The following is a 27,429-nucleotide window of genomic DNA, read 5'->3' on the forward strand; positions in this document are numbered from 1 at the left end:
GTTCGTAACCCCTGAATTATATCAAACGTGCAGATGATAAACGAAATTCACACACACACACACACACACACACACACACACACACACAGAAGCAGGAATACAACATGCATAGTTTAGTCTATTTTTTGTTTGTTTTGAGTATGGTATCTGCCTTTTATCTTCAGATTCGCTACTGACAAATTAAACCTTAACGGCAATTTGCAATGTATTATGGGTTAAATAAATTGAGATATACATCTGGAACATTCTCCGCTTTTTCTGTGAAGAAAACCTCCGCTATGTCACTGAGGTAACCATTTGGAATTCAATTTTGAAAACGACCATATTTTGTGTTGTTGTTGTTGTTGTCTGATGTTTAATGGCATTTGTTACGGGATCGCTTAACAGTCTATTACGTGATATGAAAAATGAATGCATTGATTTCTTTTCCAAAACACGACTCAAAGGCTACTTTCAGTTAATAGTATATTTCTTTACTTGAGTATGTTTGACTGATCCATTACTTATACCAAATACGTCGTAGACTGCGTACAAACATGCTGCAGAATACATTTTGGAGGGAGTGGCACACTGGGGAAATCAGTTTGCCTTGTATACCCGCTAGCTCGTTTCTCGCTTGACAGAAGAAGTGGAGATCACTCAGACTGGGAAGACAAACATAACGCCATTGCTGTTTTTATATATTTGGATCGGCAACTATAATCAGCCTTTAACACTTTAGAACCAGTCTATTTATGTAGTAAAATAGGTTACTGTATTTGTTTTTAAAATGCACCACCTTGCGCAAAGCAGTATTTTTCAGGGGAAAAAAGACTCCATATTTTCCCATACAAATTCAGTAACCGTTTTAGTATGTGGTCATTTTGCTTAACTACCTAAGGCTTAATAATAAAAGACATTACAAGCAAATGTATGCTTTGTTCCAAAATAAATTCACAAGCGCAGAGTCATCAATATTCATGTGCACATAGCTCCGCCCAGCGACCTTTTAACTTAGTCGCGCGCTCTACGTCAGTTTCAAAAAGAATGGACACTTTGGTCTACTTAAAAATGAAATTTAAGGTCATAATGTGAATGAAAGCGTGTGGAGTTTGTTTCTATGTTGATAAATATGTACATAAATGTAAGTCTATTTATTACCATTCTTATTACCAACTAAACAAGGCATTTTTATCCCTTTCACTTGCATCTCGCTATTGAAGGGACCCAAGCTATGACCTGTATCATACAGTATGTCTTCCACACCTTGTGTCCTCTATAGCTAGCCATTCATTTTATCAAAATCGTTACACGGGGAAAATTGAAAAGCAGCTGCTGTGTGACACTCCATTTACCCAGCGGAAATAATACGTTTTCGTCGTCTTGGATTATTGGCTCTAGTTTCCTACCAAATCCTTCGGTTTCATTTTTTTTCTTCTCGAATCTAGTATTTTGACAAAATTGTAAAACGATATGTCTCTGATAGATGTGAGATAGCCCTTAACCTCAGTATGCTTTTCTATGCTGTATTTTTCGACCACAGAGAGTACCCGTCACAGTCTTAACCATTCCATTTGCGAAAAGATATGAATATTTTCCTAACTTACTGTTTCAATAATCAGAATGGTATTTTCAATTACTGTGTCTCTCACGTTTGTTGCTGACATTGCAAATATCAAGTCCATTCGTTTGCTTGTTTGAACGTTTCTTTTCTGACTCATGAACTCGTCAACATCGTTGAATTTATCATCTATACTTTCAAATGGACGATACAGCTGTTTTAGTTCCTTCATAAACAAATTTAACCAACCAAAACCTAAAGCGTCTGCTACACGAGTGTCAATGGTTTGTTTACAAAGTAGTTCCTAATAAACTATACTATCTTTAGGCATATGTGTCGTCCACGTGAGTGCAATATGAAGGTGTTCCGTATCGTAAAATACTGTACGAGTCTGACAAAGTAAAGTTAACGGAGACATAAATGAGCATATAATAGTAGTAGTAGTAGTAGTAGTAGAAGCAGCGGCAGCGGCAGCAGCAGTAGTAGTAGTATTAGTGGCAGTAAATTGGCAAAGAATAAAATAAACGAGCGCAATATAGATTGTGTTTGTAACTTTTGTCTTTTGCGCATACCGACTGAGGGTTTCTCTATACATTCGAAAAATACACGGAAACAATAATATCATTATATGCTGAATAATTTTCTCAGTTATCTTTATATTGTCAGAACTGTGCAGTATTTTCCATACTGCACGGCTTCATACTGCACGACACGTGTATCTAAAAAATTGTATAGTGTATTAGGAACTACTATGTACACATACAATGTATGCTAGTGTAGTACACGCTTCGGCTTTTGTCTCATTAGATTTGTTTGTGGATAAACTAAACAAGCAGACTCTAAATATGAATCTAAATTTCAATTTTAAGTAGTCCAAAACGAGAAATATTTTTTTATTTCATATTTTTACTGTGTATTGATGAATCTACGATTATGAATTTATGTTGGAATACAGCATAAATTCTGTACCTTTACTTTTTGTAATAAGTTATTTCAATTATTAGGCCCTAGGCATGAAAACAAATTAAGTATATAATAAAAATGTTTTTCTTCCATGAATTAGAAAAAGGCAGATAATGCTCTGGCTACTTCCATATTGCTCCCATAGGTTAGAATGTTATGGCCACATACATGTATGCGGACACAATCTCTGTACTTTTATTATACCAAGAGAGGGAAAGGGTATCTTACCAATGCTAAGAAAAGACAGTCATAAAAATAACAAAAGAAAAGTAGAGAAAAACCAGCACATCTCTGACAATACTGATAAAAAGAACAATATTAGATCCAGATAACAGATATTGATTTGCGTAACGAGGAAATTACGTGCAGATGATTCTCTTGTGTATAGTTCATTGCTTCATGACTACCAAGCGATTAATACAGTTAGTTCATACTGCATCAAATACAAAAGCTAATTGCATTACAATTTCAAATAATCAGGCAAATGCCGGTCTTAGAACGCTATTTTAGAACTATTTTAAAACAGGTTTGGTGGTTATAAAGGATGGAAGGACTTTCGCGACGTGCTCGTAGACAAGAAATAGACCTGACAGCGATAAAGCCAGAGGAAAGACAAACGATATGATGAATCTATGTAAACCTCGACTGGAGGGATAGGTGAAGACATTTGTGTCATTACCATCGGTAACATAAAGGGATTGTGAATACTATATCAATGGGGAGAGATACCACTTCTCCCATGTGGACCTACAATAATAGAAGGAAGAACAGCACTGATACTAGATCCACGAGAATTCAGAAGAAACAAATAGATACAATAAATTCATATATCGGGATTACCGACGGAAGTCCCTTTGGAAGACACAATAACAAAAATTTCAAGAAAAATTCAACAGAAGAATATCTGGAAGACAAATAGAAAAATACCACATCTATGACATACAAATAGAAACATGTCATCTAGAAATGGAGCAAGACAAAGAGAAGAAAATAAAACTTCCTTCAATTTGCGTGGATTCTTCGTAGAGTCATGGTATATGGGGGTGTATCTTCGACAAGAAGTGCAATAGGTGTGGAGATACATGCTATGTACCAAGACAATGCACTTCTACTGAAACACCAATAGACAAACCAAATATGAAGCAGAAACACTTGCACCACAAGAAGAAAATACACATATAAACCACAAGTGAGAACCACAACAAGCAGAAACATCTCAAGAGACACACGTCTAGGGAATGGAAATAAATAAAACCAAGAAGAGGAAATAGCAAAGAATCACTGCTGTATCCCAAAAGAGATAAGAATTACAAGCACAGGGGGTACCTTAGGAAAAATAATGATTTCAATTGAAATCGAGAAAATGAAATATCGTCACCAAAGATCAACAGAAACTATAGCTGAGACACCGACTGCGTTTCAGATGAGAAGAGTTACAAGCAGACGGAGACGCAATCGAGAAAACAAAACGAACGATAGTAACCGAACACAAGAAACCCCGCCACAGGGAAACAACAGATATACCGACAAAAACGCCGAAAACCGCAATATGGAGAAAGTTACAGATCATGTTTAATACAAAAGCATCAATAACGTCTCGCAACCGAAAGGGGCATAGTCCCCGGCCAGACAAGAATCATCAAAAAATAAAAACGAATAAAACAACACATAAAAAAAAACACAAAAAGCGACATGTATAAACATACATCAGTCTTTTCAGATCCCGAACCTCAAAACGAGTAAATAATAATGCATACATACAAACATAATAAAACGAAATAGAACTTGAAAAATATTAAACACAACTTGACAAATATGGAAATTTAATCCAAAACGTCAATTCTTTACAACAAGAACTACAAAACATATATAAACAGAAGTAAATATATAACTAAACAGTAGTACAACTTAAAAGACCTTGGAAAAATATCACCAATTATTTGTAGCCTGTGTAGGAAAGAGGGGTAAAGAAACCCGACCGATGGGATATACATTAAAGGAGGTGAGTACTTGACCCGGAATTTTTTAGTGCAACAACAGCCTTTTGTTACTTTTGAATTTAATTGAGGCGCCTCTTCTAAGGCTCTAACCAGTCATCGTGTATGCTGGAACGGACTTGCATGTGTCCTCAAATAAATCGTTCATATTATAGTTAAACTGGAACTTTTCAAAAAATCTTAACGTAGATTGCTTAATCAACAGTTATTTTACTTATTTTGCACCCAATGTCGCAATCATCTGATTAATAGAGGCAATGTATTCTTTTGAAATCTTGTATTGTGATATTCCAAGACGCCACACTTAATTTGTATCGCATATTCACAGCAACGTCAGATATCTATGATTGGGAATTGATTCTTTCAGCGATTTTTACACTGCTAGAGCCAGGAACTGATGTCAATCGCATGGGCAAAGCAGATTGTTTGGAACTACGACAGTCACATGGGTAAAGTAGAGAACGAGGAACAACGCCAAGGTATGCCTTACTGCAAGTTTATGGGTTTGTTTTTCGGCCTAAAGTTGGTTTGAACAAAAGCAAAGCAAATACATATGGCTTAGACAAAGCAAGCAACTACACGAATTTTGAAAGCTTTTTAAGCGTGGAGGATGTTTTTAAGAAACTTTCATTCTGTGATAAAACCATTTGCTTGATAGGGGTCAGAAATTTGGAAATATGAATTTAGTAGAGATATTGAAATTGTGCAATACCAATAGTATTTAGGAGTGCTGAAGATCCCCACGTTGTACCTCGTAGTTTTACGATGCATTAAATGCTGGCCAAGGTTTTTAAGGACGTCTTTAACTCGCTACCCCAAAAAAACAATGATATTTAATATTGAAAAGACTAGATGAAGCCAACTGTGTCAACTGGGCTATCAGAATTAAAGACGTGTTATTCCTCTTTGGTTTTAGATATGTCTAGTTATATCAAGACGAAAAACATTTCGCAGCAGTTTAACAAAGGATTCAGTTATCCAGAACTGCCAAAGCGAAATTAATGTGTGTATCATATAATTATTGTTATTATTATTATTATTATTATCAAGGAATTACCTCCCCATAATAAGTACATCCTGAAAACATGTGAAATCTTTATTCCATTTTAGTTTAAATAGTTATGATGATTTTGATCATTTTATGTCACTCCACACTTTTATATCAATTGATTGACAACTATATCTTTGAAGTCATTTGGAACTTAAGAAAAGAAATTTTGAGCTAACTAATGTAAAATATCTTCCAAGGAAAACAATCATTTTCCAAAGAGAGAGAGAGAGAGAGAGAGAGAGAGAGAGAGAGATAATACATAAAGTCCTGAATAGGATGGTTGCTTCAAATTTTGTGACAAAGTGATATTACGGCTTATGTTTAGGTAAATGTCACGACAAAGATAAAACAGTAACATTTCCCTTTGGGTAAAAATTAAAATAATAATAATAATAATAATAATAATAATACATATAGTATGGCTTGAGGTTAAATGAAATAGCATGTTCATGTGCTAGTGAGAATCTGAAATTATATCTCAGAGTGTAATAAACAATTTAAAATGTGCCCTGATTAGAGAATAGCACTTGTATCAAACAGTGGTGTAACATCCATATCAAACAGTGCTGTATCATCTATATCAAGATGCGCAAAATGTTGACACAGAAGTACTTCTGATCCTGAACATCCTCGTCCAATTCAGTAATCTTATTGTGATCAAATCACATTTCGGCTGTATTTGACAATGAACTTCGCAAGCAGTACGAAAATAGTTTTCGGTCAATTGCCGTGGTATGGCAATGGCCGTGGTCAAGGACGTATAAAACAGTTTTCGGGCAATGGCCGTGGTCAAGAATGTATAAAACAGTTTTCGGGCAATGGCCGTTGTTGGCAATGGCCGTGGTCAATGATGTACCAAAACAGTTTTCGGGCAATGGCCGTGGTCAAGGGTGTACTAAAACTGTTTTCGGGTAATGGCCGTGATCAAGGATGTACAAATACAGTTTTCGGACAATGGCCGTAGTCAAAGATGTACTAAAACTGTTTTCGGGCAATGGCCGTTGTCTGGCAATGGCCGTGGTCAATGATGTATAAAACAGTTTTCGGGCAATGTCTGTGGTTAAGGATGTACAAAAACAGTTTTCGGGCAGTGGTCGTTGTCAAGGATGTGCAAAAACAGTTTTCGGGCAATGGCTGTGGTTGGCAACGGCCGTGGTCAATGATGTACTAAAACAGTTTTCGGGCAATGGCCGTGGTCAATGATGTACAAAAACAATTTTCGGGCAATGGCTGTAGTCAAGGATGTACTAAAACAGTCTTCGGGTAATGACCGTGGTCAAGGATGTACTAAAACTGTTTTCAGGTAATTGCCGTGATCAAGGATGTACAAAAACAGTTTTCGGGCAATGGCCGTGGTCAAGGATGTATAAATATAGTTTTCGGGCAATGGCCATGGTCAAGGATGTACTAACACTGTTTTCTGGCAATGGCCGTGGTCAATGATGTACTAACACTGTTTTCTGGCAATGGCCGTGGTCAGAGATGTATAAAACTGTTTTCAGGGAATGGCCGTGTCTGGCAATGGCCGTGGTCAAGGATGCAAAAAACAGTTTTCGGGCAATGACTGTGGTCAAGGATGTACAAAAATAGTTTCGGGCAATGGCTGGGGTCAAGGATGTACAAAAGCGGTTTTCGGACAATGGCTGTGGTCAAGGATGTACTCCCCTGCATTTGAAGCCTCGTGCTATAAAAATAATAAATAATACTCCATGACCAACAAGATAAATATGTATTCGAGCTCGTCCGAGAATCTAGAAACCGAATCAGTAAAATGATTGGCGCGACAAAGCTTAACCCCTAATGATTTAACAGCTTACAAGCCATACCATCCACCACCCCTTTCACAGCCACGTGTGAAAATCCCTGTAACGTGTAATTACCAAACCCAAAAGACCATGTACTAAACAAAATTGGAGGCATTTCGAAAGTAATGCGGCGATAACTGACTGCCAGAAGTTACTATACTGAAGAGGAAATTGGACCGATTTCATTTACAGCTTACCCATCTCATGGCCAATAATACAAACTGATTTGTGTTTTTTTTTTTTCAGGAAAATTCGAAAGATCGTAAAATCAGCCTTCTCCAAATTATGTGATAATACCATAGAGTATACGGTAGACGAGGTAATCCGAATAAAATCTGATATGTGAACTAGCTTGGAGTGTCATTTGTTTTTTAGATTATGATTCATTTGGCAGAAGAAGAAAAAAAAAGTGACGTTCCAAACGACTTTCTGATAGACCATCAGGAATATCTCGGCTATATATGCTTCGGATGTTAATCGAAACACCCTCTGCTATTTCCTACAGACAAAAATATGCCTGGGAGAATGTCAACGCAGTAATTTAAATAAACATCATTTATTCTGTTTGATGGAAATGCATTCAAACTACCTCTGATATTTCTACGATTTGGGTTGATTGTAGGATAGACCGAAAAATTGCAATTTAAAATATTGTTCCATGCATTTGCAACTTCTTGGTCAATCCTTACTTCGAAACTCCGATATAGTCCGAACGAAGCCAATATAATAATTTCGAAGTATGATCCGTATGACTAGCTTTGAATTTGAGAATGCCTTATTTATACTAAAAAGGTTATTCATTTTGTTTTGCCGTAAATTTCTCGGCTGAAAAGAAAACTTCAATATATTCGGACCACTTCGACTTATTTCTACGACTGAAGTGACTTTTATTCCAGTGGATTTGCAACGTCTAGTTCAATCCTTGGTTCTTAAATAGCCAAATTGGTCCAAACGGCGGCTATCGGAATGCATTCAAAGAATGTTCAGTAGGAGTGACCTCGAATTGACGAATGCAGAGTGACAAGTATATTCCAGATGGTTTGGATATAACCTTAACATGCCCAGTGGATCATGTACAATGACAGATCAGCAACATTATCTAAAGCAAAACCAATCCTCCACGACAGGTGTCCAGAAATCTACCGTTGTTACTGGGAATTTCATAGAAGAAGAATATATTAAACACTATAAATTTAAATTTCTCGTGATATAGAGTACCAAACTGGTCAAACCTAGCAGCGGGCAAATCGTGTTGTGCATTATGTGTGGTATCTAACGTACATGGGGATGTAACCTCACAAATATGCCACGGATTGCGTCTTATACGCGATCTTTTTCTGTACAAAGTAATGTTTCTGAGTTGGAAAAATATATGTTGTCACCGAATTAAATTTAACAGAAGCATAGTCAAACACCAATCATAAACATTCCCGGTGCAATTGCGTTAAAACGGTTACGGTGTTGCTTTCGCGTACTCTTACATTTACCCAACTGTCAGCTAAGTGACGTCAAGTCAATCAAATTGAAGAAGAAAAAATCTAGAACATGTTATAACATTTTTAAGACATATTAGGCATAATTTCCGCAAGCATTCTAGACGAGCCATTATATTGCTTTGATGGATTTCAATCAACATCATTTTAACAGATGTCCATGCATGAGAAAGAAATATATTATTCAGCAACTGAAACTGTCAATGTTTGAGCAAAACATAACGTCATATTCTTACAATAGCGTATTGTTGCCTCATTTCAACAACCGATTAATTTATTTTTCCAAAATGTTGCCGTTAGAACGAAATTCGCGTTGCTGTTGTTGTTGTTGTTACTGTTTTTTGATTTTCTTTTTAGACCGGCATAGGGGGCCACGAGTGGCCGAGTGGTCTAAAACGCTCTCCGTTACGGATCACTGCCATCTCACCTCTGTCTGCGTGGGATCGAGTCTTGGATTCGGCTAATGTGGGTATGTGAGAAAGCTTGCCAGTGGCAGTACTAAAACTTAATATTACTGCTTTTCAGTTAGAAATAATTAAAGAGATTTAATAAAGTCAATGCGAAATAAATTACGTACAATCAAGGGACTATTAATACCTATATTGCCAGCATGAGTTAATTCAATATGTCATGACATGGAAATAAATAATAAAACTAACTCCAGATGTTACAGCGATCACCTCATTGTCCAAATAGAAGCAAATATCTACAATCTCTAGTTACCCCGCATTTCGCCATATTCGCTTACTTTGTCATGCGCAATGTAATTCTCTCTGATAAGGCTATACAAGTCAGATAAATTCTGGGAGTATTTTCACTCGACTGCCACTACTCCCAAACTACTAGGACTGCAAATAAGTTCTACTAGTTACTAGTTTTAAGCAGGGACGTCATTTCAACTATATATAAAAATTGGGGGTGGGGGGGGCAAAACTTGATTCATGCAAATATCAACGCGCTGGCTCAGGCTGAATAACAGATTAGAGATATAGTAATAGCAGAGACGTCATTTCAATTTCTTTGAGGGGGTGGGGGCAAAACTTGACGGCCTTGTTAATTTTCGTATTTAGGCTACAACAATTTTACAGCATATGCAAATTCGGGGTGGGGGTGGGCAAATGAACCCCTCCTCCCCCCCCCCACACACACACACACGATATCCCTGGTTTTGATTTTGGCGTACAAAATAAATTTCTCATCCCAAATACGTTGGCAGCTTTACCTCTGTCCGTCATACGTACATTCGCCAGTCCGTATCTTCTGTTACTTTGTATCGTTGGGTCAGTCGTCTTTCAGGCATTGTGATGAGGCATTCGTGCTCCATGCACATATTTCCTATGTAATAGCAAGGTTATTGCTTTCATCGATGGTACCAGTACCTTTTTAACTGGCATTCCTGCCAACCATCATTCGAATTGAAATACTTCTATTCCCAACTTTGACCGGGTCAATAAATTTTCGTCAATTGTTATGGAAGATTTAAGCTGCCGTACTCATTACGAGAGTTCTATGCAGAGTACATGATCAAGATGACGTCATTTTTTTAACAAGACTAGCTGTCGACTGCACTTTGTTGACACGGTTATGCAGACACAACAATAAATTTACATACGTAAGTTGTTATATCGTGCCATCATGTCAACGCGACAGAATAGATGTATAAATGCATCGTCATGTCTACATTCTCCTGATAGGCATGATTTAGAAATACTTTGTAATGACAACGTCGGCTTAATACTTCCAGGTTATTATGACAGTGATGCAATATTAGCTATTTTTAGTAGTACCGAATTTGGTGACGGTGTTATTGATGGGATTAGTTTTACTACACAATATAAATGGTTATTTGACAACAAGACAATCGTTTTCACTTGACTTGTGAGGTCAGTAAATACGGGCAGTAGCCTGAAATAATGCATTTCTCTGGGTTCTCGGAATGCATATTGATACATAAATTCCTTTCTCTTGGCTGTCTGTACGCATATTGATATATGATTTATTTATTTATTTTAATTTTAAAAAATTTGCAGCACAGCAGAGATAGTCTCTTGCTGCTGTTGAAACCATCGAATCACATGTTGAAATAAGGTCGTATAAGAGAGAACATCGCCGATTTAAAAGGTAACTCAGTCAAGTTGCTCGGCTCCAGTACAAATGTAATGCATGAATATTTTTTTCAAAACTCCTACTGACCTGAATACACGTGTCTGTCGAAACATTTGCGCACGTTCTGTGCTAAATATATGTCTCAATAGTATAAAGAACAACAAGGCGAACTCTGTATTTCTTTGTTTTCCTGCGAATTGCAGATAGCTTTTCTTATGCTGTCACTGTAAACATTTAAACGAGAACAGAATTAGCAACTTTCTTGGCTAGTAAATGTTGTATTTGGTTGTACAATCAATTTCAACAAGCAATACTTACCAAAGTCGGCCTCTAACGCCATCCGTTATCCTGGAACCATTGTTAATATGGTTAATTGCTAAAATTTTATGCTGCACCTTATCCACAAATCGCTCGGAACTAGTCAACGATGATGGTTTACAAAGAGAGCCATATTTTAGGTGAATCGATACTATATTCTTCCTATGTAATCTTATCCCTGCTGACTGGTTTTTATCTATCATCCAGTGCGGTTCCCGGCATGCGAGTCTTAACAGAAAGCATATTCTAATGTAACAAGAACTGATCAATAACACAATAAGACGTCGATGAGTGTCAGAGAAGCTTCAACAGTAAACGGACGTATCTTCAGGATATGGGATATTTATCCTCTAACAGAATTATCCATCCTTTCTTGTGATCTGACGGTACGGAAATTCCCATGATAGTGTGTAGACGGGAATCAAAGAAATTCAATTACCGGTCGAGTCATAGGAGACATTTAAGCAGTGAACGCAATATGCGAACTGCAAATGGCTTTAAGGAAAAACACGACCGACAATAAAGCTCACTGTCAACGTTAAGAGCCTGAATTGCTTCTTCATGTCTTTTGTTCTGTCCCACAAATAATTTCTATCAAAACAAACGAATAGATAGAGGATTTTCCATTAGATTTAAAGTTAGGGGGTGAGTTGCCAAATAGGCAGGGGGTTTGGGGGAACCTCCTCGAATGGTGATACAGATTAGTTTTACGTAGCCGTGTGTAAATTTAAACTAGCCAGGTAAATCGCCCAGCTCACGGACGATCGAGAAAGTGCTACTCCATCCCAGGCATTTTCAATACACAGCTTTGTCTTGTAAAATAATCAGATATGCAATACAGTGTTGATATTGTTAAGTACTGCATATCTTTAATATCCAGCCCAAAATCATTTAGAAAGTTACATCTTGTCTCAGAATTTCAGTAACCATTTCATTGAAACCTTGAATTTGTTTGCAATATAATAATGTGATTTATAGAAAGTCGTAGGATAACATTAAAAGCCCAAGGAGGAAGTATGGCTGTTACATTAACTATGTATATGTAAAAAAAAGTCTAAATATCTAACCAAATATTTAGCCAGCAGAAACTCTGAATGAGAAAATATAGGATTTATTCAAGTCTTAGCATGTTACATTTGTCAATTAACAAACGAAAGTAACAGAATTTACACGTTATGTTATTATGCTCTCTTTACTTTATGACGTATAGTAACCAACAGTCTTGACAAGTTGTATTTAGTTTCTATATACTGAACATAAAACATTTACTGGTCAAGAGAGTCATGTGTGTAAAATTATAGTCCCGACAACAGCCTATTAATAAAAATAAATAAAAACAGAATTGCCCTGTGAAATGAATGACCATTTCTGTTTAATATCACTACAGTCATCAAAATGTACTGAAATAGCACACATTTAATGGAGGCCACTCCTTATAAATAAGTACCCTGTGTTATAATATCTTTAGCTTTGATTTTCTTTAGCAAAGAAATTTACCATATACTTTCAAAATATGATTGAATTACATTAATTTCTGTTTAAAAAGTAATAACATTCCATATTTTTTTACACAATTTTAATTTTAATAGGAAAACTGGAAATATAATTTTAATTTACAATGAACTCGATGCATGTCGGAGGAAAACATCATGTAATACTTCTCCAAATTAATGCATATTTCTAACCAAGATTGAGAGCACAATAAATATTAACTACAGCTAAATTTTTCCGATTTAAGTCAAACATTTAAATTTAAAATCAGATTATTCCATTTCTAATTACAAATATATCAACACACCAAACTTCTTGTGTAAAACGAGTTACAATAAACAGTGGCATCTGACTGAAGTTGATGATACGGAAAAATTAGAACACGTGTTTGTAGGAGATTCTAAGGGGGTCAACCATGCAACACGTGTTATAAAATGGTTATTATTGTTAAACTACACTTGCATATATTGCATAGTGAAAACTGGAGGTGCTTCCAATATACGAATTGCTTCAAAAAAAGATGACAGACATCGTAAAGTATATGTATGATGTCGAACATACCGGTGAATAACGATCGTAGACTAGACAGAACATCTCTTTGGCAGTACATCATACTGAACATGGTATCGGAATACTTATTTGTATACGTATTAGCTAGAATAACCACGTGTAATTTACAGCATTCAAACGACGCTGTTAACAAACGATGTGAAAGTAAATGCTTACCATGTTTTGCATGTACACATGCAACAGTAGACGGGTACTTATCAAATAAAAGAAAACAGTTTGAATTCATGTAAAATTGGTCACAACAGAAATTATACAACAGTGTTGAAATTATGACAAACTCTTTTCTTAGACAACTAAGTGATGGTGACTGAAAATTTGAAGGTGATTATGCCATGTGGCAAATGCATATCTATAGATAATATCTACACGTTTTGAGTGTATATAAAGAGATATTTCAAGAGTCTAGTTGAAACATGTTATGTCATGAGTAAAACAGAGCCTTATATCTGCTCAGAAAACAGATTTCCTTTTCCTTTTATATTTAAGGCGAAAATCGTCGATTTCGTTGGATTGACTCCATTCTGTGTCAATCCGATTAACGGCTACACCACTAAGTCGATAATAATAAGTTCCGAAATGTTCCACTAATTTTAGAACAGTGACTTTTTACAAATTTAGATTGTATATATAATGTTTCACATTGTATATTTAGTCAAATGAATGTTTTCATACACAAATTCTGAGATCTTTATGTTTGTTAACACATTTCTTGTGCGGATTGATACAGTAAAAATATTGCTTGGGTTAGGCACAATAGAAACATGGCATAACGATCAAAATATATCAGATCGTAATGTCAATAAACAACAGAAACAAATGAGAGATGAATATAAGAATTCCATTATTGTGTTTTGTTCGTTACTTATCTGTAAAATAAAAGGAATTCTGGTATTAAGGATTCGTAAGTATCTTGAAGGGAAACAATATCCCAGAGTCAATATCATTGCGAAATGTAATCTGAACCTATTCCCAGTATAGAGATGACCACACCCAACTAATTGGCATAGAACATCATATCACATCGACGTATTTTATGTTGGCACTTACCGTCATGTAAATTAGCATTAATTGTAGTACATACTAGACCGCTCTGGTGGCCTGGTGGTTAGAGCGTCCTCCCCGGATGCAGGAGGTCGTGGGTTCGAACCCCGGCCGAGTAATACCAAAGACTTGTAAAAATGGTACCAACAGCGGCCTCGCTAGGCGCTGAGCATTAAGAAGTTAGTGTTATGACTGGTCGGCCTGGTGTCAGGATAATGTGACTGGGTGGGACGTCATGCTACATGTCTGCGGCATGATGCCCCAGCTCTAGACATCCCTTTAAACTGCCACACTGCAGACATCGTAACGATATGACTGGCTACGTTAAACATCTGACTCACACACACACACACACACACACACACACGCACACACACACGCATAGTAAATAATAACATTTTCAATTTTAAAAAACTTCATTTGTTTGAAGATAATTAATTTTGTATCTGATATACAGTGACAGTCGGATAAGTGAACATTACATATAAATGTCCGATAAATTGCAACTACGCCTGTAACCACATGGAACTCGCACCTTTGCTATAGTTGTAGTTCTTGTAGGGTTTAACGCCATTTTTCAGCACATGATTGGCTATACATAGCGGCCAGTATTAATGGTGGAGGAAGAACCCGGGTAAAGCCCGGAAAGAACAACCACCGACCCACGAGAAGCTACTGGCAAGCTTTCTCACATACCCACATTAGCCGAATCCGAGACTCGAACCCACGCAGACAGAGGTGAGATGGCAGTGATCCGTAACGGAGAGCGCTTTAGACCACTCGGCCACTCGGTGCCCCACCATTGTCACAGACATGTCCATAGCTAGATGTACGTGTTAGAATATGATGCCCCATAAACAGTATTGTAAAATGTATGTGGTTAGATGTCGATATCAATACGTTTGAATATCGATTTAAAACTAAAGTACAAAACCTTTGAAACACTTGTAATTAGACTTATTTTATGACTGGACATTAGCTTCGTAAACGTATCAACTGAAAGGAGGACATAAGACACCTCGTCGAGATTTTTTCCGTCTTAAGTTGGTACATATATACATACATTAATACATCTATTAATCTTCCATACGTGATAATTTTTATGGCATAGTTTCAATTTGAGTGTGTCTTCCTCGTCCAATCATTAAATCAGGTTCGAAACGATGCACGTGTATATGTCTGAACATGGAAACCATGCACGTGTATATGTCTGAACATGGAAACCATGCACGTGTATATGTCTGAACATGGAAACCATTCACGTGTATGTCTGAACATGGAAACCATGCACGTGTATATGTCTGAACATGGAAACGATGCACGTGTATATGTCTGAACATGGAAACCATGCACGTGTATATGTCTGAACATGGAAACGATGCACGTTTATATGTCTGAACATGGAAACCATGTACGTGTATATGTCTGAACATGGAAACCATGCACGTGTATATGTCTGAACATGGAAACCATGCACGTGTATATGTCTGAACATGGAAACGATGCACGTGTATATGTTTGAACATGGAAACCATGCACGTGTATGTCTGAAAATGAAAATCAGATTTAATGCCAAATAATTCCCAATTTCAAAAAACGGATTGTGCTGACTGTGATCCTTTTTGCAGAATCTCCTCCATACTTGACCATTTCTGTAATGCACAATTAGATAGACGTTGTCTGAACATAGGTAGAAACGTGTTTCTGTCACAGATTTCTAGCGCTAACCATGCATAATCAATCCCACGAGAAAATAACAAATTTGTAACTTTACTGCTCCATGTGCTTTTTCCGGCATTATCAAATTTCTTTGAAATAATATAACATTGGAAAGGATATCAACTTGTCGGCATACGTATAATCTGAGTCCAGCAATTCACACATCTGAGCATTAAAAGTAGTACTCAAAGAGTATCGTCCACAGTCACAGAGACTGACATTGTTAATAACAGTATATGATACGTTAAAATATAGTTTACAAAATCTATGCTGAATTGCTTGTATTCTGGTACATTTCATACCCCCATAAAGCAACCCCGTAAATTTCTAAATTAACAATGAATAAAAGAAAAGAACGTTTTCACTCAACATTTAACGTGTTGTTGAAGATGATATTTTAGTTTCTGGATTAACGTTTTTTCTTTTTCCATTCAAGTGTTGTTGTTGCTGTTATTGTATGGTTTAACGCCATTTTTCAGCACACAATAGGCTATACATGGCGGCCAGTATTAATGGTTGAGGAAGAACCCGTGAAAATCCCGGAAAGAACCACCGACCCACGATAAGCTACTGGCAAGCTTTCTAACATACCCACATTGGCCGAATCGGAGACTCGAACCCACGCAGACAGAGGTGAGATGGCAGTGATCCGTAACGGAGAGCGCTTTAGACCACTCGGGGCCCCTCATTCAAGTGTCAATGCATAGCTATAATTACGGTTATGATAAGAGGGCATTAAAATGTAACCCTATAGCCCGTGTTATTATAAGATGACGGCATTAGTCAATTGTCTGAATGCTAATTGCAGTTGACATAAATAAAATTATGAAATATAAAATAATTATTAATGATAATGCTGTTGAGCCCCATTATAACTCTTTTTTTCTTTCTTCAGAAATGACTGTCATTCAAATCATTATGTTTTCTACATTGCGGTTTTGTACTAAACGCATTCTGGAGTGACAAATTCATGTATTTAAATTGCTAATTGTTTTTCCATGTAATGCGTATAAATTAAACAAGTCTGACAAAGTGTAAATTAGACCACTCTGACAAAGCTTAAATTAGACAAGTCTAACAAATCATACATTAGACAAATCTGACAAATTGTAAATTATAAAAGTCTGACAAAGCTTAAATTAGACAAGTCTGACAAAGGTTACAAATTGTATAACGCTTAAATTATACAAGTCTTACAAAATTTCCTTTATATCGTGTCAAACACATTAGAATTCTGAGGAATTCACAAAAAGAAAGCATTCAAAGTAGCAAACACTGCACATAGTTACAGTAAAACACTCATTATCCGGTCTCATAAGAAAATTATTTTAATATATCGTTTATATCTGGAGGGTTAGAGGGAAGGGGAGGGGTACCCGCATCCCTATATAATCAATATTAATGAATTAAGAATTACTTTTGTTAAAATTAACAACAGCAACAATAAGAACAACATCACCAAATTGTGCTAGTCCGTTCGATCCAATCGGGACATGGATCAGCTGTGTTTTACTGTGTAACACAGCAACGGATAGGTTGAATCACAACAGTTTTTTTCCCCAGCAATTCGTGAAATTTCATATTTAAGCAAAAAGAGAGCAAAAATCCCAATATAATTAATTTCTAAACAAACTTACATTTCCTCAGGTCCATTTGTTTTCCAGATCCATGCCTAAGCGTTCAGGCCATCGAACATATTAACATTAACATATTAGCATAAAATATTACATTTGTCGCATACATTGCTTTGTTCACACACCGTATATATATATATATATATATATATATATATATATATATATATATATATATATATATATATATATATATATATATGTATATATATTCCTTTTAACAGTTATAAGACCTAAAAGTATCGCATGTGTCCAACATGAAGAGAATTCCTCAAACTTGCTCGGACATATTTGGCATGCAACGTACATAGACTGACATTTGTACAAGGGAGAAAAGCAATATGTACTCGCTTACAAGTCGAGTCTGTCTGCAAGCTGCACAGACCAAGGTCTGTAGTCGCTTAAAGCACCGGTAGATTTGAATCTAAGCAATTTGTTAGAGGTAATCTGTAGAACAAACAATACAGACCCTGTTCTGCCAGCGCATTATGCGACGGCACACCCAGGTCTAAGTTGTTTGCAGTTTTCCGGTTGGGCTCAAGTTATAAGCGAGCATGTTCGGTGGGCAAGACATCGTGTGCAAACTCTAATCAATCAACGTCTGACGAACTCCTTGAAATGGAATCTGCAACCTCGAAATAAATAAATAAATAAATAAATAAATAAATAAATAAATAAATTACAAAGTGGATGACCAGCATAAATCTAATAAAAAGATTTTATTGAAATTTAATTTAGTAGGTATGTCATTGTGTAAGCAAATTTGAAAATTCTGAATCATGGTAATAAGACCTTTATCGTGTTCAGACTATTGCAAACATAATTAAATCAGAATATGCAATGCATGAAAGATTTTATCTAGAAAAATACTAGTTGATTTAGACTCCAGATTCTCTGCGGAGAAAAGATTTGTTTGCTTTATAAATTAAATTTGTTAGTTCTAAAATATTTATTTTTTATATAAAAAAATGTAAGTAAGAAAAACGATTTCATTCATTACATAAATTATGATTGTTATTTCCAAAATATAAAGTGACCGAACCAAGTAATGCTTTCTGATTATACTTTATATCATGTAATATAAATGTTACCTGATGATTGTACTTAATTTCATGTGAAGCAAATGTTACCTGATGACTGTACTTAATTTCATATCATATAAATATTACCTGAAGACTGTATTTAATTTCATGTGATACAAATGTTACCTGATGATTGTAATTAGGGTCATGTGAAGCAAATGTTACCTGATGATTATGCTTAATTTCATATGATATAAATATTACCTGATGATTGTACTTAATTTCATGTGATATAAATGTTACCTGATGATTGTACTTAATTTCATTTGATATAAATGTTAGCTGGTGATTATACTTTATTTCATGTAATATAAATGTTACCTGATGAACAACAAACCCATGCTTTATGAATAAATCCTGCTCGAAGTTCAAAATCCTACAGTACGGATTAATGTTCCCAAATTTTCGAAGATTCATTGTCTGGTTATATCTTTTAATGATTTCCTAGCTTACCTTTACGATACAATGACAATATTTTTCAGAATCATCAGCAGCATTTTTGTAGCAAACACATTGGTAATCCTGTTCCTCCTAGGACTTAAAATCAAGCTTTCACTTTTTTATATTATTTATCTAAGCACTTAATGTTTGACATAAAAATAAAGACGGAGAGATGAATGCAAATATCCAGTTTTGTTCAATTTGGACTCTAAATCAATTGCGTGGGGAAAAAATAGACATATCTTTTCTGCTTTTGTAAAAGTGCGTCTGTTTAATATCCCATTTCATTCTCAGAAGATAGTAAATTATCTCAGTTTGCCTTGAAAATATGAAATTGGTCGCTTGTAGTGGTTTCTTTGATAACAAAAATAATTACACACAAATGCAAGTGGAAGCAGAACATGTGTTGTTGGTTTGATAGTTCATTGATTGTTGTTGACTATTTGTTGAAGAGCGAGATTGGATGACTATCACAAAAAGCGAAATAAGCACGATAACAACGACTATCCTCACGACAGTAAAACAGAATAATAGAAAATTCGTATAGAAGTATATCGGATTAGACTGGACTCCAAGTAAGAGTTCACAAAAGGGGCCTTGGTGGCAAGGTTGCCACAGAAAACATCTCATTTTATTTCGGAAGAAACATTTATGACATAACCTAAGAGACTCTAAATCAATAGCATAGGTAGCATTAAGCCCTGTACATCGTGGTGATAAGAACTGAAGGTCACCACGATGGCCACATGAGGTGTGTGTGTGTGTGTGTGTGTGTGTGTGTGTGAGTGTAGAGAGAGAGAGAGAGAGAGAGAGAGAGAGAGAGAGTTAACGAGTAGGCAAGAGATTTGTTAGATGTAGAGCCAACTTTATAACATCTCTTTATAACTCGTGTTTAAATTCAAGCTGCATTTCCTCACTCTATTTTTTTGTGAAGTGGTATTTGAATGGCCCGTGAAATGTTTTTAATATTTTCATTTTATGAAACATTATTAATAATCAATTTGAAAACATGTAAACGGGTGCAATTTGAATAAATGTATGTCGGTCATTGGCCGACCAATTACCAGTCAAGTGATGGAGCATTGTTCCTAATCGATGGACAGTGCAATTACCACTCAAGTGATGGAGTAGTGTGCCTAATCGATGGACAGTGCTGTTACCATTCAAGTGATGGAGCATTGTTCCTAATCGATGGACAGTGCAATTACCACTCAAGTGATGGAGTAGTGTGCCTAATCGATGGACAGTGCTGTTACCATTCTAGTGATGGAGTAGTGTGCCTAATCGATAAACTGTGCAATAACCCTTCAAGTGATGTATTGTTCCTAATCGATGGACAGTGCAATTACCACTCAAGTGATGGAGTAGTGTGTCTAATCGATGGACAGTGTAATTACCATTCAAGTGATGGAGTATTGTATCTAACTGATGGACAGTGCAACTACTGGTAAAACAGATAATCATAGCTAGATGGTAAAGTTGAAGTTCCGTGCAAGTAAAATTTGATTTGGGTATACATTGGATATGAACAAGAATGCCTGTTTGTTCTACGGTCATGATCTAACACGTCTTCAATTTTCGTAAACAATGTGTGTTGTTCATAAACGATACCAACCAGTTTACCCCCAAAATACTATGCCCACATCATAACGTTGCTATGCCGAAATCGAGAAATACATCATCGAGAGTCTTATGTTGATAGCTTTATTTCTAGACGCAGATGTAACCACGCGTGTTTATGAAAACAAACAAATGAATAAAAGCACGAACCGAATATCAGACAAAGTGGTTAGAATCAAATAATACTTCATTATTAACATTGTGCTACGAGAAAATGCAAATTTAACTAAGTTCCAAATCTTGGTATCCGATTGTAATTTCAAAATGGAAAACTTACCGATCAAAGCTGTACATGACTCATGACAACTTTCCAGAAAGATACATTAGAAGTCGATGTATCCATTGCATGGAACTATACGGCACTGGTCAGCTGTTAATTTGTTGATAGAATGATAACACATATTATAAAATCCACTCCCCAAATGTGTTTACCTGTGCAAAGTGTATGTACGACAAGAAAAACATCAGCTTGGTCAAGTCTCTACAGGATGGTTACGTTTGAAGTATCATATATTGTATGTGAATATATGACGTCAAAATAGGAGAACAGGTGCAATTGCTAGTCATTTCCGTGTTCTAAATGACAGACTGCCCCCACCACATCCTGTGTCTCTTTTGCGCAGACATATAGATATATCTTGATGACTGACTTTGCAATTTAATAATACTGTTTCGTAAAAAAAAAAAAAAAAACATGTTGACAGTTTTAATTCATCTGTTCGTCCAGAGCGCATGTAGTAACATGATGCGAAGTTTAGACGAATGACTCTCTCTCTCTCTCTCTCTCTCTCTTTCTCCAACATAAAATGTATGGGCCTGGATGAAAAACACCAAACACAAGTAATGCATCCGGTTCCAAACTGTATTTAGTTAAATATCTAAAAGAAGTTATAATTTGGTAACAAGGACCAAATTTAAGAAATACAAACATTATGTTGACAAGGTAAACTTGTAAGATTAATTTCAGTGAATAGTCAATTCTTCCAGTATGATTGGGATACGAGTTCAGAGATTTTGCATTTGAACAAAAAACAACAACATAACAATAGACTCGTGACATTCCAAAATGGTAACAATTTTGGTATACCCCACCAGATGATAATACTAAACACACACACACACACACACACACACACACACACACACACATGCACGCCTAGAAAGAAAAAGAAAAACGAAAATCTTATAAAGGAGAAAATAACAACAACAAAATAAACAATTATTTGCAGGTAACAAGAATCGAAGAGTAATTCTTGAACAAACACTTCAAGTAGCTAATGAATCATTGATAATTTCTTATTTATTTGCTTGTATTATCTGACATGTGAATTTATTCTGAGTATTAAACGGGGCCTCGTGTGGCCGAGTAGTCTTACTTATGTCCGCGTGGGTTCGAGAGGCGGGATCTGTCAAAGTGGGTATCAGAAAGCTTACCACTAGCTACCCTTGGGTCGGTGGTTCTTTTCGGGGTTTCCTGGGTTTTTCCTCCGTCATATACACTGGCTGCCATGTATAGCCTATCATGTGCTGAAATATGGCGTTAAGCCTACAATAACGACAACAAAAGTAATTGTTCCTAATACAATCTTCTCCCAACACTGAGTGATCAACATTAATTATTTAACGTCCATACTACAGTAAGTATAAAATCTTCGTGCAATATACTCTGATGTTTCAGGTTGCTGTAAGGATTTTTCTATTGGTGGAACCAGAAGGAAACTTAGTCTGTAAGTGGACAAATGGGTAGAACTATTACGTCCGTTTGTTTTATCTGTCAGTCCGGTTTTTTTATATCTATGTCACCATTCTTTAGATTGGATTCATGCATAAACTTCTCATTTGTGACGATAATTTCTTTATTCATACGTCATACACCTAGTTTGAAATGGATAGAGAAAAGCAGTGACAAGATAAGTGGATAACTAATTGGAGGTTGAACTATTAGTTAATTTTTAAAATTTTAAGGCCTTCTGGCGTGTATTGCGTCCATGCAAGACAAATAAAACAAAAAAGAGTAAATTATTAATTAGTTCTTTTCCCATTGTAGGACCCTTTTTCTTTCAACACAAATATAAAACAAATGGATGGGCAACTGTCCTTACTAATGGATTTTCAGTGCGATGCTTCATAAACTGTGCTATATCCAATATATACTGTACTACTAAAACATCGCCATGCTAATAAAATCATTTTCCTGATATAAACGGAGTTGAAACAATGTTATAAGTGTGGAGAATCAAAAACACCAAACGAGATAAAACGTAGAAATACCTTATGACAACGTCGTTTGGACTGCTCATTACGTAAGCAATGTTCTTGGTGGAGATCAATAGAGTACTTTTACATCCGTACAGACTTTTATACTAACACATTTGTATTTATGCATGGAAGGACGATTCAATTCAGATAGTTCCACCAGCATCCTGAACAAATTTACACAAAACTTAAATAGCGAAATAAGTACACATTCAAACCATGATTTAAAGAATGATGGCTAATATTGAGAGAAAGGTATAGCTTTCTGAGAGCATAGTCAACGATCTGATTCATGCAAATGAATGACTGCCATTTCAATTCAAATGCCAGCCATCCTAATATATTTGCCAACTATGTAAATCTCCACTATATATGTAAGAGAGTGGGAACACCTACTTAACAATGCTTGTACGAATTACTTCCCTGTCAGTAGAACGCTTTTTGGCTTGTGATTATACGTTTCAGTTTTTAAACTAGAACCGCTGACATCAATGCAGTTACTACTAAACCAATTACAAACGAGTCTCTACTTCGGGAGCTGATTGCCTTCTACCCTTCGCAATGCAGTTGGTAATCCTGCTTGAAATCTGTCTTGGCGGATCGATCTCACTAGATGAACCAAGTGTGAAGGTAGAAAATGTGAGAGATGTTGTACAGAAGATCCCCTGTAATGCAACAGCAGGTCCTTTCCTCTGTGGTGATATCATAGAATCGTCTACACACAGGACAGGTCGGACAGAGCGTTGAATCACAATCGTTTTGGCCAGCGGAGGGGTTGTTGGCCATTAAGATGAGCCTGTATGTGGGGATCCAGCAAAAATATTTGAAAGATGGGAAGATGCAAGCGTGCAAACGATCCCACTCCAGACTGAAAGCATCCACCGCCCGGACTCTCTTGTATAGCTCTGATGAGATATAAACTGGGAACTTTTTCAGTTTCAGAGCGAACATTATTGGTCTCCTTTACAACTGACAAAGCGCCCATGTTAGCGACTGGAGCAGAGATGATTACATGACAGGTTTTCTACCAGAATAATCGTTTGCCCGGAATATGGTGGAATCCGAAAAGTGGATCTCCGATGCCTCATGTTGGAAGAGGTTACAAACTTCCATGCGAAGAAAAAAAAAACGTTTACCTCTCCGACGCCTGAGGTACACTTCTACGGAAGTGTTGTCCATGGCGACCATAGTACAACGACGCCTTAAATAGCTGACGAATCCCTGATGGGTTAGAAATACTACTCTCATTTCCAGACTGCTTATATGAATGGCGCTTTATCCTGATACCGAAGTCCCTTAAGAAATATCTCTGACTCTTGGCCAACATCCCATCCCGAATCTGATATTTCTGTGTACATAAAGGAGTGGAATTTGGGACACTGACCAAATTTGGAATCCCATTTCTCCGAGGAGACAGCGGGTTCAGCGATGTCGAGTTTGCTACAGACAGGAACTGGAATGCAGCTGATGTCACCGTAGGAAAACTGGATCTGCCGATCGACCGAGAGAGAGAGAGAGAGAGAGAGAGAGAGAGTGAGAGAGAGCAACAATGAAGTCGTGATCACAAGACCCGCTATGAAGGACAGCAACTGATCAGTTCTGTCGAGCGAGGCAATTCATCCATGAAAGATATGAGCTCCAAATTCTCTAAGCTGAGGTTAAGACCCAGACGTGTAACCCCTTACAAACTGAGGGATAGGGCCTTTAAGAGAATACCTGAGTACGTTGTGCATTAACCAGTCGTTGAAATAATGGAGGATGAGAATGTCTAAGGACCTCAATTAGACCGCTATTATCCCCATCACTCTGGGACAGACTCGGGGCAAAAGAGTAGCTGAAATATCTCCTGGCTAAGAGAAAACAGGACTCACTTCCTGTGAGGCGACAAGATGTGAGAGTTTTGCATGACAAAAATCTACGGAGAGCCCCAGCCTTAGTGGCTTTTTGTGTTTCTGATTGGTCTCCATTATGAAGCGTTCTTACCTGAGACATTTTTTCAAGATGTTATGTTCAGTTAGGAATCGAAACTTTCTGGGTTTTCAACACTACAAGAGATCAGCGAATGAAAACAAAGCTTGCGTGTTCTCCATCATATCCTTCTGCATAATGGTGTATAATCTTTTCCAAGATGATCCAGTTTAGACTGTCAAAAATGGGATCCATGATTGAGGATTTCCCAAAAGTGAGGCTGGTATCCCCCATTTTAATTGAAATGGGGCCACACGATGCCCCTGATTATCTATCAAATCGCTCAAAAGTGGGCTTGTTGAGCACCTTCTGGAGTGCTCGGAAGAGAAAGACACTGCAGGAGAGCGTGTAACTCGATAACACTGACCGCCTCCCTCCTTAAGGAAGGAGAAGTCTTAAGAATTCGTTATTTGTCTCTTCTACTACCACCTTGTCTAGCAAAAGACAAGCGTGAAGGAGATTTGAACTGGGGTTACTTATTTGTTCTGGATCCTATTTGAGAAGGAACACACAGTTTGTCATGGTGTGTGCATGTCCTGACCGGTTTCCACATTCTTGGAGTCTGGTCCAGGGATTGATGTTGCTAGCTCCTCAAATAATCTGATGATACAGTATGCATGAGACCTTCAAAGAGCATTTCCACCGAAGAAGTGCAGTACTCAAAAGACTCTAGCTCTGATCATCTGATGCAGCAAAACCTTAGATGGTTCTAAGGCAGTTGATGTTGCTGTGGAGGAGGAGAAGCTCTGCAGAGAGTGCCATTAACATGGAGAGCACATGCCTTAAATTTTTCAACTTAGCCCCCAGCAAACAGACTGAAGTGCCGCTGGAGACAGCAATTCATTCTTTAAGTGATCAGAGGCTATCTAAAACAAATAGGCATGAGGCGATCGTTTCTAGGGTTCGAGCCTTAAACTCCAAGGTTTTTCCCTAGAGATGAACAAAGCTCTTTGGTAACTGAGATTGCTGATCTCACCGCAAACATCTTGGAAAAGAGAGCCCACCTGCTTCCTTTTTGTTATACAAGGTCAGAGGTAACAGAGCAGGCCCTGACCTTCCATGTCTGCCATACCTTGAAGCCAAGATAGCTACATCTATGATATAATTTCTGATTGGGAGTGGGGTGGCTCACTAGAAAGAAAAGGGGGAAGTGAGGTGGGTATAGACTTGATTGTTGTTCCTGGACTGACAATCAAAGCCCAGTATTTAGGTTCCAATGACCAGCCCAATGTTCAATTATCGATAGAGATGCTTTCCAATAAGGTCACTAGCAGACATTATTCTGCCCATTTTACCTGGATGACAGGCAACCTGGCAGTTTCTCCTATATGGGATCACCAAAATTTACCATTTTTAACAAGGCACACTGAAGCAAAGTCAGCTTATAAATCATAAATATAGATACTAACAGAAACCTTGATTTGCGATCTCTTTATATATGTCATTTGGAACTATCAATCGGACAGGTGACCAAGTGACAAGTAATCGGTGCCCAGACATCATTGGTTGTGACTCATTCATTTTTGGTCAACGATGCTAATAGTTTATCTTGAGAGGTCACTGCTCCTCCATGCAGGGAAGGCATTTGTCACTCAGGCACCTTGCATCCATTGGGAGGGGCCAATAATCCATTATTCAGTGACACTGATGGCATTAGACCAAGTGTTGGGGATCCTTGGCCACTTGACAACCTATTCATGCATGCACAACCAGTGCCAATAGGCTTTGGTAAGTCTATTCCATATGGCTTATTTGACCGGTAAGTCTATTCCATATGGCTTATTTGACTGGTAAGTCTATTCCATATGGCTTATTTGACTGGTAAGTCTATTCCATAAGGCTTATTTGACTGGTAAGTCTATTCCATATGGCTTATTTGACCAACACTAAACCACACCTTACAACACATCAACTTCTGATTGGCAAACAAATTATAGAAAACAGGTCAAATAAATATGGATAGGTAATACTTACCTGGACACTGGTTACAAGATGGGGTTAACACTGAGCAGAAGCATCACATGCTAATCAACTTGTAAAAGTCAATCAAAATCAGTGAAAGGAGGAAAGAAAAACACTCAAATAATGCAAGGACCAAGGACAAAAACACCCAATCAACACAAAAATGGAAAAGATTTGCTGAAAAATATTATATAGAAGGCAAATTTTAATGAGCAATCTTGGCATATGTGAATCTGCACATAGTCCAAGGAAAAAAGAGGAAGGTATTCTGTATGTTGACTATGAATAAGGAATCAGACTGGGATTAGGATCTACTACAACTCTGTGGTCTTAATCTAAGTAACAAAAAGGAGCAAAAACCAACAAATTTTG

The 27,429-nt window shown here is 36.9% G+C and overlaps 1 protein-coding gene across 3 annotated transcripts in view; it reads right to left on the reverse strand.

Moving 5' to 3' along the window:
- Positions 1–21,443, reverse strand: part of LOC149781725 (neprilysin-like) — a 136,145-nt gene extending 114,702 nt beyond the window's left edge. The window contains exon 1 of one of the 3 annotated variants that reach the window (XM_089935830.1): positions 21,304–21,443. Coding sequence is in view for 1 of the 3 variants with exons in the window: in XM_089935827.1 (XP_089791953.1) it covers positions 11,274–11,295 (22 nt within the window). In the remaining 2 variants the exon portion in view is untranslated. Of the gene's footprint in view, positions 1–11,273; positions 11,809–21,148 lie in introns of those variants that run through there. The other 2 variants (XM_089935828.1, XM_089935827.1) reach the window with 2 other exon arrangements.
- Between the last annotated feature and the right edge of the window lie 5,986 nt (positions 21,444–27,429).

This window comes from Sinohyriopsis cumingii, chromosome 15, assembly GCF_028554795.1.
Source record: "Sinohyriopsis cumingii isolate HCF-2022 chromosome 15, ASM2855479v2, whole genome shotgun sequence".
Lineage (NCBI taxonomy): Eukaryota > Metazoa > Mollusca > Bivalvia > Unionida > Unionidae > Sinohyriopsis > Sinohyriopsis cumingii.